The following is a 13,714-nucleotide window of genomic DNA, read 5'->3' on the forward strand; positions in this document are numbered from 1 at the left end:
GGATTTTTAGTGAGTAATATGTGGAAATAATAAGCTGATATGACATCATATATATGATAATATGTTTGCCGCATCGAATTTTGGAAATAGCAGTGCTTTAACTTGATGAATTTTAACAATTATTGTTTGGTGAGGACTAAAATTTTAATTTTAAAAAGTATAAGGACTAAAAATGATCAAATTAAAGTAAAAATACTAAATCCATAAATTTCAGAAAGTACAGGGACTAACAGCAGATTTTAGCCAAAATTAAACGAGTAAAAGAAAAATCAAAGTGCAGCAGAAAGATTAAATCCGTAAGAAATAGATAGTATAGGGATCTTCTAGAAAAATTGACCTTTCTATTTTCATTTTATCATTCCCATCCAAATCCTCTCACTTTCCTTTACCTTGAAGAACTAGTTTTTCTCTCCTTAGATCTATATATCACAAGTGATCACTTTCCTCTCGTTTCCTCTCCTAATCAAATAACTTACGAATTCACAGATAAGAGAGAAGAAAGGGAAAAGAAAATGTCTTCACTTCGTTCAGATCCGGTTCACAGAATTCATCCTGAGCCGATCGATCACTTCGACCGTCTTCCCGATTCTCTTCTCCCTTTAGTCTTCAACAAGATCGGTGACGTTAAAGCTCTCGGCCGATGCTGTGTCGTTTCGCGTCGTTTCCGTTCCCTCGTTCCTCAAGTCGAAAACGTCGTCGTTCGTGTCGATTGTGTTATCTCTGACGACGATTGTTCCCCTTCTTCGTCTTCCTACGATAAGTCACGCGCCGCCGGTCCGATTTCTAACCTCTTACGTATCCTTCTTGGAGGCATTGTCAAACCATTTCAAGCTTTGGTTCAGTTTCTTGGTCCAAAACGGCCCGTTATCAATGAAACCCTTAACACCCACCCTGTCTCTTCCTCTTTATCAGTCGGTCCCGGTGCCGATGTTAATGATGGGGAAATGGAGCAAGGTGGGGTGACCCATCATTCACCGACGCAAGTACTTAGAAATTTCAACGAGATTCGTTTCCTCCGGATCGAATTACCCAGCGGTGAGTTAGGGATCGATGATGGGGTTCTTTTGAAATGGAGAGCCGATTTTGGGTCAACTCTTGATAATTGCGTCATCCTCGGAGCTGCTTCTGTTACTAAGAACGTAAATTTGCAAGTAGCGGAGTGTGGGAATGATGGGTTTTGCCCCAATAATAACATCGCCAACGGTTTAAATGTCGGTAACGGCGATGACAATGGGAGTATTCCCGAGTCGTTTTATACCAACGGAGGGTTGAAATTAAGGGTTGTTTGGACGATTAGCTCGTTGATCGCAGCATCAGCGAGGCATTATTTACTTCAACCGATAATCGCAGAGCATAAGACGCTAGATAGCTTGGTTCTAACCGATTCGGATGGTCAAGGGGTGCTTTGTATGAATAGAGATCAGCTTGAGGAGTTAAGAGTGAAGCCATTATCTGCTTCTTCTGCATCGAAAAGGACATTGGTGCCGGCACTGAATATGAGGCTTTGGTATGCCCCTCAGTTGGAATTGCCTGATGGGGTTGTTTTAAAAGGTGCTACTTTGGTTGCTATTAGGCCAAGTGAACAATCTGCTTCAAAGAAAGAGGTCTCTGATGCTTCTTGGTTATCAACTGCTTTTGAAGAGCCTTATGGAACTGCAGCTAAGATGCTTGTTAAAAGGAGGACTTACTGTTTGGAGATGAACTCGTTTTGATCTCTGCTTCCTGATCTTTGAAGGTAAAAAAATAAAAACCTTAAATGCTGGATATAAGAAAAAATGATTTGATGTTTGAATTATATATGTTAATCTGAAAATTCTTTCAGTTCTTCATGTAAATTGATCCTATGCTTGGTTAATAGGCATGCATGCTCTTAGTAGGCATTCCCTTGTTTACTATTGGGCCATTATACGTGCTCTTGATGTCTTTTGGCAATGCATGTGTAAGCTCAAACTATCTTGTTTCATGACCATATTGTTTTGTATAAATTAATGAATTTAGAGGGGAAAGCAATCATAATTGTTATTGGTTAATAGGAATTATTCAGTCTAATTTTGGCCTTGCATTACCATTTTATTTATGCATCGTCTATGAATATAAGGTTCATTTTGAGCTCATTTCACTCTTTACAGGGAGAGCAGTCGAGCACAATGGTCTAGGGGGAAGAAGGCATAGCATACTTTTGGAAAGCTGACGATCAAACAACAATTTTGTTACGTGTTGTAGCTTTTTAATGCAAGAGCAGTGTCCTGTGAAAGCTAAAACCTTGCTTATGAATGCCATTGAAAGCAATCGATGCATGTTGAGAATGCAGTGCAAGTGTTTCAGCTTTTGTTCTTCAACTGATAGCCAAAATGAATGCATCTGCTGGTTGTTTTTATGTCAGGCATATGCTTGTAAGAGTGCACACCTGCAACTAGATCTCATGCTGTGTAAGAGCGCCGAGTTTTTCAGTCCTTTTACTTCTTTTTTAATCTATAATCCTCTATATGTGAATATTGTAGGTATGAAGATGTCATGCTTTATGTTCTATACTTATGAAGTTAATGAAGAATTGTAGTTTGCAGTTTGCACCTAGCTTTTAATGTTTATTTCAAATTTTCTATACTCATCAAGGTTTCATTGATACTTTATGGTATTTGCTCTTTAAGATTGTTGAACTAAACAGATTTGTGGATGGACGGTAGAGAGGTCAGAACTCGGTCTAACTCATGAAAAAGTCCACTTATCATCTGTTTTTTTTTTTTTTCATGAGCTTGTTTCTGCATCTTTAAGATCCAACTCGATTAATCAGAATCTGAATTTGATCCACCTAGTTTGCTCTAAGTCAACAACCTGAATTCATTTGACTAGTACTAAAAAATAACTTGGACCAAAGTAACTTGAACCCAGAATGTTTCGAACTTAAAATGACTTAAACCTAAAAAAAAACTCAAGTAACCCAAACTTGAAACTGATTCTAAACAATTTGAGAATTTTAAAACTCAAATTGATCTATCTCTTCTCACCTAATATTTTCGTACCACTTTTAATCATCATTCCTGGTTAAATATAATGAATTTTCTTTAAAAGATAAAAGAACTAAGGGATGTAAATATTGAAATTTGACGAATGCATGAGCTCTGAATTTGGATTATTGTTGTTGTTATAAAAAACCAAAAGCCAGACATGATTTCACTATTATTAACACCTCCACGTTTACATGCAAAAAAAAGGTCACACGGTTGATACAGATGTGGAGTAAGTATAGAAAAAGTCATTCATAAATGCTAAGTTAAGCCTTCAAAGGAGCTTTAAAATCTCTACCACTTTTCTTATTTTCTAAGGAATTTACATCAATTGTTGCTAAACTAGAATGACAGCTATTGCTTTAGCTTTAAAGAAAGGTGAAATGCTGAAAATGCTAATCATTCTTTTGACTTTCTCATTTGTTATGATATAAATCATATTAAAGGGATCGCAACAAATAGTTTTTTTTATGATACCCGAATTCGAGTTCAAATTGAAAGATTATATCCTCGTACTAATATCCAAATATGTTTAACATGTGTGTTTAAAACAAATCCGAGCAACATTGCGGTTCATATACTTACACGTCCATGGGCTTCTTCTTTTTCGACCACTTTTGCTGCAGAAAGAACAGCAAGTTGATCACATTTTACCTCTTTTCAAAAGCAATAAAAGATAAACACTACCCACCAACCAAATGTCTATCTCAAAAGGTAAAGAAAAAAAAGATAGTATATGAATGGGAGTTGTTTTTTTGCCTGAAAGGCTGTTCTCAAATGCAATGAAATGGTAACATCAACAATGTTTCTTTCCTTCTGTCTCAATCATCCTTTTTTTCCAGACATTTTTCATGCTTGTGTTGTTAAGTGAAGAAGTATCATTATGTAGTTGTTTGAATTAGTCTTTATGTAAAAATTTTTTTTTATCTTTACTGTTGAAAATTTCATCTATTTTATTTGAAGGTACAAGTGGTACTACAAGTGTCATTGTTTAATTGCTCCATTAGTCACGTCAACACTTACAATAAAAAGAGAAAAATCAGTTTACTCTTTAATATAATATATAAAATTAATTTATCTATTTTTTTTAGAAGATATAGCAAAATATAATGCAACTCTTCACCCTCGAAGATTAACATTATCATTGTTTTATTTTCTTTTCATAAAGCATTTGTGTTTTGTCAACTCTGAAGGCATAAAAGCCCTATAGCCCATACACAAGTTTTGTATCGAATTTTAGATGTTTCATTAGGGCAGTAAGAGCAGTCCATTCCCGGCCCCCCATCTGCATTAATGGATTTCATTAGAAATAGTTTATCAGGTAAGATTTCACTTTCACATGAGCTTTACCATGTGCAGAACCCCCCATCATTGCAGTCATTGATATTTCACGTGAGCCAACTCAGTGATCCCACCAGTTCAATTCGACTAGCTATAAATTAACTCAACAGTTCTTTCATCCACCAAGACTTATTGACACCAATCTCAGGTTAAATATTTAACTGTTTAGTATGTTGTATGCTATAATAAGGATTGATGATGCTACCATGTGGCTTATACATAAAAAAAAAGTAATTTATATAAAAAAAAGCAAGACTATTTTATTATTTAATCTAATGTATAGAGATCAATTTGTTTAATTTTTAAATAAAGGGACTAAATAAATCAACGTTTCTATGTATTCAGCAAATTAATCTTGGGAGCTCTATCTTTTTTGGCGTATTATAAAGAATCGATGTATAATATAAGCTTATGTATTAAGCAATTTATCCCAACATCAAAAGCAAATGTCATTTTAAGCAAGAACAAATTGTTTCAGAGCTTGAAAACAGAAGCACATGAATCAATGTATAACATTCCAGTAGTAACATGGATTAGTGATTTCAATCATCAAAAACATATATATATGCCATTGGTACCTCAAAAAAAAAAAGAAAAAAAAAAGAGGTCGATGCTGTGAGGAAGGGTTTATGGCTGATAGACACAAGGCTGCATTTTAACAAATTTCAGGAAATTTTGTAAGATAGGGAAAAAGACAAGGCAAAAAAAAAAGAAGAAGGAATAACTTGAATTGAATTGGTTTTTGTTATACATGTTGGAAACACACAATGATTGACTTCAGAAAAGGATAAAACAGAAAATGCCAACAATTTTCGGAAGCACAGTAATAAAGGTATATCAAATAATCACCCAAATGCATGCACATTCACTCAATGCTTTTCCACTGCAGCTCTCTCCATATCTGCTTTCCTGCATCCAACATTTTTGCACCAAATATTAGCATAATATGGTTCAAATTGGTAAGACTACAAGGGAGCTGCAAAAAGTAAAAAAACTAAACCTCCTCTCATAATCAAACAATCCATTGTTGGAGATTCTTTGTTAAGGGAAAAATATTATCCCTTCTTCAACCTTTCATCATAATATGATCCCCCTAAAACATCTTCTAGTCATTCATTGACTGACATGACAAATTTGGGAATAGGCATATCATTCAACTAAACCAATCCACGTAACACCTTATTATAATTAGTCCCTGAAAAAGGGTGATTTTATTCTTCCATGATGAGCCTAGTAGAGCATCCGAGCAAGAAAATAAGTGACAATCCACTGTTCTCACCTTTTAAGTTTTTAGTAAAGCAACAACTCAAAGCTTATTAGTACACTTCAAACTCCTTGGACCATACATTCTGAAACCCTCATTCCCAAATTAATTATGCTATTCCTATTCAATTGCTGTTCTCACAGTACATTTACCAAGGGTCAATGCTTCACTAACATCTAAGTTTAATAACACAATGGGGTGAAATTCGTTTGCACAAGTTTAACTCCATTTACCCTAAGAATGACTTCAGCTAGTACTAATAAGGGTCCATGGTGTTTCAGTTTGGAAGCTTTTGGATCTTAATGTATGAAATGTATGTTGTTTTGCTACTTCTAGAATTTAAGTTGATTACTAAAACTCATATTTAAGAATAGAAGATAACAAGCAATATCCCTTTCCTTCTCTATATTTCTTCCTATATAAACAGTCCTGAGCAAAAGCATTAAGTAAATTAAATACATAAAAAAAACAAATATTATCTTCTCAGGACATGAAAGTTAATTTACTTTCCTAGTGAATGTCAACAATAATTTATCTTATATGAGTAATCTAACTCAGGTAGAAAAAAATTGCTCAAAATCTAGTCAAGTTTGAAGTCCCTAGAACAGCTTTTGGTTTAACTCCCTATAGTTTGCATAACCTCACTAACAAAGCCACCCGTTTGGAGTTGCTTTTGGATCAAAAGCTGTGATGGAAAAGGGGCTACATTTTGTTGCATGTAAACTTTCATTAACCTTTGAAACCAAACATACCATACAAGTAAAGATGCCATGACTTTTGAAGAACACTTTTTAACCTAAAGGAATATAAACACTCTAGATAAAGCATATAAGGCAAGAAAAGTGCAAGCATAGCAATACCAAGGATCTTCTAAACTATTATTACTTTGAATTGATATAACTTTTAGCTTTGCTGTGACTCAATGTCAACAGCTAAAACATCAAGAAGATGATACATAAGTTAAATCTATAATCTCCACATTTTAACCTTCAAACATATAAAAGAAATAACCCTAGCTAGCATTCTTAAGATACTTTTGTAAAGACAGATTTCAAAATTAAGTGGAAAGTATTCTCAAAAGAAGTAACCTTCTTTTTTCTTGAACAATGAATTCTTAAATAATGTGAAGAAATTATGGGAGCAGTTCTAAGGAATTCATCAAAATAAAGAGCCTTTCTTCTATAGGACTGAATATAAAGATTTGAAAATAGAAAACTAGACTAGTTTTGTCACTAGTAGTAATCTTTAATTTCCCTTGCACAGCTGGTATTTAGCCTTATTTTTCTATCAAGAGGACAACTCAAACATCTAACTTTGTTGATCATGATTTCTAATTTCTTTTACAATTCTTAAACTACCATTTCTCAAAATCTAAATCTTATTTATAAAATTCTTTATTAGGTGTTACTTTCTCTTCTAATGGGATAAATCTTAAAACTACACATGAATTTTGAACTAATGCACAATTTGATACATAAACTTTGACTTGGTGTAATTATACACATGAAACTTTGACTATGGTTTGGATGTATATATGAAACTTTAATTTTGATTTAACTGTATGCATTTTAAAAAATAAATACATCAATTTATTTATATATTAGACAAATATAAATAATTATGTATGCAATATATAAACCTAAAATGGTTCTATAATGATAATTGTGTAAGTGATTAATAAAAATTAAATCAAATGTAAATTTCATAAATAAAAAATACAGAAAATCAAAATTTATATATATCAATGAGTTGTTTTATGTTTGCTGATTTACTATTTTTGTGGCCTAACAAGGAAGGTTTTGAAATTGATTTTCTACCATTATAGTTTTGGTCATTATTAATATTACTTTTGACCTTACATCTTACAAATTCAATTATACCTTGGGAAGCCTTCTAACCATAAGATTACTTAGTAAATTACTGGCTTACATTACCTAATTTAGCTTATATGAATAAAATGCAAGATTTTATTGTTTTGTTGATATGATAATTTATATGAATTGAAAATATATTTTACTAAATTATGCTTATTATATAATTTGCTTCTTCTTCTTTTTAACATTTAAACAAAGAAATTGAAACAATTTTAGTCAAAATAGACTTATATATGCTAGATAGAAGTTTGCTTATCTTTTTTGAGTGAATTACAGCTAAATACATGATTGTAAATATGTTAGAAACCAAAATTAGATTTCACCAGCACTTGAAATATCTGAGTAGGACATTAAATTGGAGTTTTATTTTATTTTGATAAATAAATAAATAAATAATTCTTATTCAATTTAAATAAAAATAGTTCATTAGTTTCATATAGTTTAGAAATGTTTAAATTCTCACGAATGATAGAAAAAAAAAACAAAAAAATGGGTTAGAGAATAAGGTGTAATGTATCAATATTATAAAAAAAGAAAGGTAAAATTTTCATAAAATTAGAAATTCTACATTACCTAAAAATGATATGATAATGAAAATATCCCATATATTAGTAAATCTTATCATTACTAGAAATGCAAGACTAAGGATTCAGAATCCAAATATGAGAACATAAACATCAAATACATTGGCACTTGGGACTTTAACTTGAGGGCTTTGATTGAATTCAAAGTTCAAACTACAGGCACATTTCTTTTAGTGTGTCTCTATGTTTTAGCCATTTTTATTATAAGAACAGTGACAGCTAACTTACAATAATACACAAATAAAATTTTTGCCTTTTCTAAACCTAGGAAAACATTTACCTTGGGAGCAGCCATTAGTGTTGTTGAAGTTTGAGAGCTCGAGGTCTTACGTGCATGGGTTTTACTCTTTTTTTTTTCAAGATTTAATTTACTCCTAATTAACAACTCAGAAACCTGACAGGTGTTAGCTGGTGATTGCCATATGTCCAGTAGGGGGCAAAAATAAATTAAGGTTCTAAAGCTATATACCAAAGTAAAACCTGATTTCAAAAGTAAACTTTAATTGTTCTATTCAGTGCCCAGCAAGGCTTGGCCACCAAGCAACTAACACCTGGCATGAGTTCACATATGTTAGGGGGAAGGGAACCAGGAAGAGAACAAACAAGGAGACAAGTAGCCGGTCCTTACTCACAGCAATCCATGCAGGAATCATGAAAAGACTATATAATACTTGAAACCCACAATTAAAAAAATGTCCCCAATGGTAAGACTTTATGAATACCAAGAAAGTGAGTGATTCATGGTACTATGCTATGCACAGGCACGACACGTAAACCCAAAAAAAAATAGCCAAAAACAAATTTAAAATAAAAAAAGAACAAGAAAGAAGAACCCTTGAACCAGGCACAAAAATTTGAACTTTAACTAAGAAAATTTAAGCAAAGGGAATATTCGAATGCAAAATGCCAGTTAATGAAGATGTTGAGCTTACCAGGGAAAAGATGGAGCCAGATGGAAACCATTTTTAAAGGAAACTGATTAGTTCTTGCCTTTTCCTTTCTGGTCTGAGCTCCTGTTTCCATCCCCATAGCAGAGCTGCAAGCGGCCATCTAATCCAGCCGTGAATTGATGGTGGTGATGATTCTCCACTGGTGGTGTACCAATGTATAAGGGTGATGATCCATCTATAGAAGAAAACCTCTGGAGGTGATGAGGCAAAAAAGGAGAATTGGACTGAAGGGTCCCCCTATTGAAACCAGCAAGGCCGGAAGAGATTGTGAAATTGAGGTTGTAGTCAACCCCTTGCCCCGGTTGTGTTGTTGCCACCGGGATGAGATGGTCAGGGTTTGGAACAAACGAGAAATGCTGCATCTCTTGATGGTTTTCACCTGACACGGTGAATGGTGGTGTTGTCATTGGTTGTTGCAAAGAGTTCACTAGATGGATTTGTCCTCCAGGAAACCCTGAAGAATGATGACCTCTTGAAGAAGATGGTCCAAGTAGCCCCGAGGTAAAGTAATCCATTGGAGTCACTGGCCAAAGCCTAGCAGTACTATTAGCCTTTTGGTAAAAATCAGACTCCGCATTAGGGTCTTGATGTGCTGAAGCTGAAGCTGATGCTGAAGGACTAGTATTATTGTTGCTAACATTGCCAATACCATTAGTAAGCAACTCAGTAAAGGAGGAGTTTTGAGAAATGGGGTTCACATTTTGTTGTTGATGACCCTCCTTTTCTTTTGCTGTTCTTTCCCTAGCTCGTTCCCGAGCTTTTACACGGTTCACACGGGTCCCAGACCTTGAAAGTGATAAACTCGAGTTCTTACGAGTCTCAGACGTGCTACTGGAAGCTGATTTGGACAAGGAAAGGTGTTGTTGGTAATTGCTTGGATCACCATCTAACTCAACTTCAGCTGAGTCAAACCCTTGTTCTATTCCCCCACTCCCTCTTTTCTCATCACTCAGTTGCTTTGGTGTATCAGGGAATGAAGTGTTAAGTGAAGGAAGTTCAGCAATAGCATCAGAAGCTGCTTTAATTAGCCACTCAACAGCTTTACTAGGCTGATCATACCCCAACCGATCTTGTAGGTCATAAAACTGTATAGCTGTAGTGACAGATAACCTTACTCGCCGGTCCCTTAACCCTTTCGAAGTCCATACCTTGCTGTGCCGATCTTTCCCACCGGAGGCTCGAGAAACCCTAATAATCCTCGAAGAGTTATGCCAACCTCTAAGAGAATTAGTACCAATGGTGTCAGCTACACCACCATTTGCAACAGCAGTAGCAGCAGCCCTTTTGATGAGCTCTCCATCTTCCTCATCATCAGGGAAGTTGCTGTCGCTACCTTTTTGACCTATCTTGCTTGTCTCATTCCTTCCATTACCAACTGTTGAGAACTTACAGGTTTGTGTCTGAATCTCATCCACCTCCATACCACTTTCATTACTTTCTCACAAAACCAAACAACTCAAAAACCTCCCCCCTCCCCCCCCTTTTTTCCCCCTGTTTTTTCAAAGAACAAGAAAATCTGGGGTTTTTGGATTAATGTTAGAAAGAGAAAGAGGAAACAGTGGTGATGGTGTGAAGGGAGAAATTAATGAAAGTGGGGTTAAAATGTTCTATGCATTGATGACCATTACACAGAGGGGTACTTTGGATTATGTAGTGATAAAAGGCCTTTGATATATCACAGTCCAAGTCAGGCTCTCTCTCTATCTTTCTATCTCTCTCCTTTAAGCTTTTTGCAGCTGCAGTGCTTTCAAAAGCAAAAAAAAACCTGAAAAATGGCAGCCACACCCTGCAAAGAAAAGTACAAAAGAAAAAGAAAAAAATTAAAATTAGAAGATAAGGTAAAAAAAAAGCATCTGATGCTTCAAATTATGCATTTAACAAAACTCCATTTAAAAATTTTAACCACACACAACAGTTTCAAGGTTGAAAACCATGGGATGAGTGAGAGATCTTACTTACTGCCTACTGCTATATTATATGTTGTTTAACTCTACCTAAAGTGTTTCAAAGTCGATAAGCCTTTAACAGAAGTTGAAAACGGAAAAGCTACTTGAATTGTAATTACATTGCAGCAGCTAATATATATATATATACCTTGAATCTGACAGTAAACCTCTTTTCAGCTTCACAATTAAGCTAAAGAGAAAAGACAGTAATTACTGTACAATTTGGTGAAGAACTGAAAAAAAAAAACCCAACCCTTTCTTCTTTTTTTTTCTTCTCTCTTTTCTCTTCCTTCAGTTATTTAAAGCTTTTTCTTTTAAGCTGACCCTAAAAATGGCAGACACTACCATCACCACCATTAGTGTTTTAGCTTAATAAAAAGACTAGTAAATGACAAACCACCCCATTAATAAATAAACTGTTCCTGAAATTACCAACAAAGAATAAAAACTTTCAAAAATCAAAGACAAAACGATATTTCGTTGTTTTTGCTCACTTTGAAACAATGTAAGTTGTTTACAGGTGTCGACTTCTTACACAATAAATATATCACACACAAAAAAGGGTATGTTTTGATTTTTATTTTTCCCTCTTTTTCTTTTCCTTGCTCTTCACTGATTGAAGTCAAGATAATAGCCCACAACTTAAAAATCCAAAACCAGACTAACAGATCTGCAATTCACTGCTTCTTATGAAGAAAGCTTCAGCTCTAAACAGATCTGTTACCTGCAAAAAAGAGGGAAACAAAAGAGTTCTTGAGATATCATGATTAGCTTCTCAATTAACTTTGATCAAAGTCCTAAAAAAGCTACAACCTTTAATACTTGTTATTTCCTGTTCCATTTAAAAAAAGGTGGGTAATTTACATCATCTATCCTTAGTCTCAAAACAAGTAAATAGTGGTTAAGAAAAGATTTCATTTTTATGCATAGACCAAATTTATTAAACACACACACACACCCACAAGCTTTACATAATCAAATCCACTCTTTTAGCTTCAAAAAAAAAAGAGAATATTAACAAAGTTTAAAGAAGCTTTAGTCACATCTCCCCCTACAAATTCATGAAACTATAAAAAGGAAAAAAAAAACAAAACAAAACTTTCATTAGAAAGCAAAAGTTAATGAATTCACTTGAATTCTCATTAAAAAAAAACTTACAGCTAATTGCAAGGATTGAGTTACTTTGTAAGAGATGGTGAGACTTAAGACAGAAATGGAAAAAAAAAAACTGGGAATTGGTAAAAAGGTGGGAAGAGAAGAAGATATTTAGAAGTGAGGGTGTTTCTGTATATAATATGAATATGAGGTTTAATGTGAATAAAAAGGAGAATATATATCTATATGTGTTTATATATATATATGAGAAAGAAAATAAGAGAAAAAGCATTTCAATTCATCACCATTCGATCGAACAAATGAGCGGCTTATCGGGAAAGGACCAGACACTGCGCCGTTCCAATCTTTAAGAGATGTCTTCTTTCTCCCACCCTTTGCCCTCTTCTTCCTCTTATATTTACTAATTTGCCATTTCTTCTATGCTTTTTTATTAGGTCTGACCCAAAAGAAAAGAAATCAAGAAAATTGATTTTGGTTTCACTACCAAATCATAAATAAGAAAATAATATATTTTAATACACTTGAATTATAATTTTTTTATATTAATAATAATATATATTTATATTAATAAAATTAAAATTCATTCGATAAAATATTTTTATACTACTACCAGTATTAATTATGAAATGGATAAAGATCAAAACTAGAAGCTAATATTATATTTCTTAGTGTAACCCCTATTTTATAAAATTCATGTTTTTCTATTAGATATTACCTGGTTAACTTAACGTGTATATATCTCATTAAATATAAACTTATTAATTAATTTTTCAATAATCTCTCATTTGATTAATTGGAAGCCTTTAAACTTTGCATATAGGTAATGGAAATTGGTTTTTTATTATTTTCACCATATCAACTTATCAAATTTTAAGGGTAAATTATTAAAATAGTCAATTTTGTTTACCTCAGATTACATTTTAGTTACTTATGTTTAAAATGTTACGTTTAATTAGTCACTTACGTTATTATATTATAACATTTTAATCATTAAGCCGTTAATTGTCGTTAATGGTGTAATGTTAAGCTGACGTGGTACGTTAAATCATCATTTCAAACAAAAATTTTAGGTTAAATTCTACAATTAGTCGCTATATTATTTTTTATTTTGAGCAATTTAATTTTTTCCTTTTATATTCTTTTAACTTTCGTTTTTTTTTCATTCTCTTTTGTTTCTCCTTTTGTTTTACTCCCTTCTCCATTTCTTTTAACGTAGTTTTTTTATGTTTTCCATTTATTAAAACTAGTTCACAAGCTTACCTCACTCGAAAAAATTAAATTATTAAAAAAAACAAAAGTATAAGGACTAATTTTTACAAATAGAAAACATAGAAAAACTACGTTAAAAGAAAGGAAGAAAACATATGGAAAAGCAGAAGAGAGTACTAGAAGATAAAGGAAAAAGGAAAAGTTAAAATAACATAAAATTAAATAATTTAAATTGTTCAAAACAAAAAAATATGGAGACTAATTGTATAAATTAACCTAAAATTTTTGTTTAAAATGATGATTTAACGTACCACATCAACTTACCGTTACGCCCTTAACGACAACTAACGGCTCAGTGGCTAAAATATTACAACGCGATAACGTAAGTGACTAAAATATAATTAGAAGTAAATAAAATTGACTCT

At 33.2% G+C, this 13,714-nt stretch overlaps 2 protein-coding genes across 8 annotated transcripts; one reads left to right on the top strand and one right to left on the bottom strand.

Annotated features, from left to right (window-relative positions):
• Positions 1 to 320: 320 nt before the first annotated feature.
• LOC107913799 (F-box protein At5g46170) lies at positions 321 to 2,574 on the top strand. The gene is made up of 2 exons (XM_016842434.2): positions 321 to 1,735; positions 2,130 to 2,574. The coding sequence occupies exon 1, from the start codon at positions 513 to 515 to the stop codon at positions 1,710 to 1,712; it is 1,200 nt and encodes a 399-aa protein (XP_016697923.2). The 5' UTR covers positions 321 to 512; the 3' UTR covers positions 1,713 to 1,735; positions 2,130 to 2,574.
• A 2,481-nt stretch (positions 2,575 to 5,055) lies between these two features.
• On the bottom strand, positions 5,056 to 12,547 carry LOC107913803 (transcription factor TCP2). Of its 7 annotated transcripts, none has more exons than XM_041079624.1 (4): positions 12,365 to 12,473; positions 11,500 to 11,688; positions 9,001 to 10,804; positions 5,056 to 5,255 (listed from the first exon to the last, which is right to left on the bottom strand). In XM_041079624.1, the coding sequence occupies exon 3, from the start codon at positions 10,437 to 10,439 to the stop codon at positions 9,048 to 9,050; it is 1,392 nt and encodes a 463-aa protein (XP_040935558.1). In that variant the 5' UTR covers positions 10,440 to 10,804; positions 11,500 to 11,688; positions 12,365 to 12,473; the 3' UTR covers positions 5,056 to 5,255; positions 9,001 to 9,047. The 7 variants fall into 7 exon arrangements, with proteins under 7 accessions (XP_040935558.1, XP_016697929.2, XP_016697928.2 ...); XM_016842440.2 differs by having other exon boundaries at positions 12,123 to 12,444; XM_016842439.2 differs by having other exon boundaries at positions 11,459 to 11,688; positions 12,123 to 12,391.
• Positions 12,548 to 13,714: the final 1,167 nt, after the last annotated feature.

Source organism: Gossypium hirsutum, chromosome A10 (assembly GCF_007990345.1).
Source record: "Gossypium hirsutum isolate 1008001.06 chromosome A10, Gossypium_hirsutum_v2.1, whole genome shotgun sequence".
Lineage (NCBI taxonomy): Eukaryota > Viridiplantae > Streptophyta > Magnoliopsida > Malvales > Malvaceae > Gossypium > Gossypium hirsutum.

What these genes read in the sequence shown, in the direction of transcription:
- LOC107913803 (XM_016842443.2), bottom strand. Translation starts at nt 10,439, where the DNA reads ATGGAGGTGGATGAGATTCAGACACAAACCTGTAAGTTCTCAACAGTT.
- LOC107913799 (XM_016842434.2), top strand. Translation starts at nt 513, where the DNA reads ATGTCTTCACTTCGTTCAGATCCGGTTCACAGAATTCATCCTGAGCCG.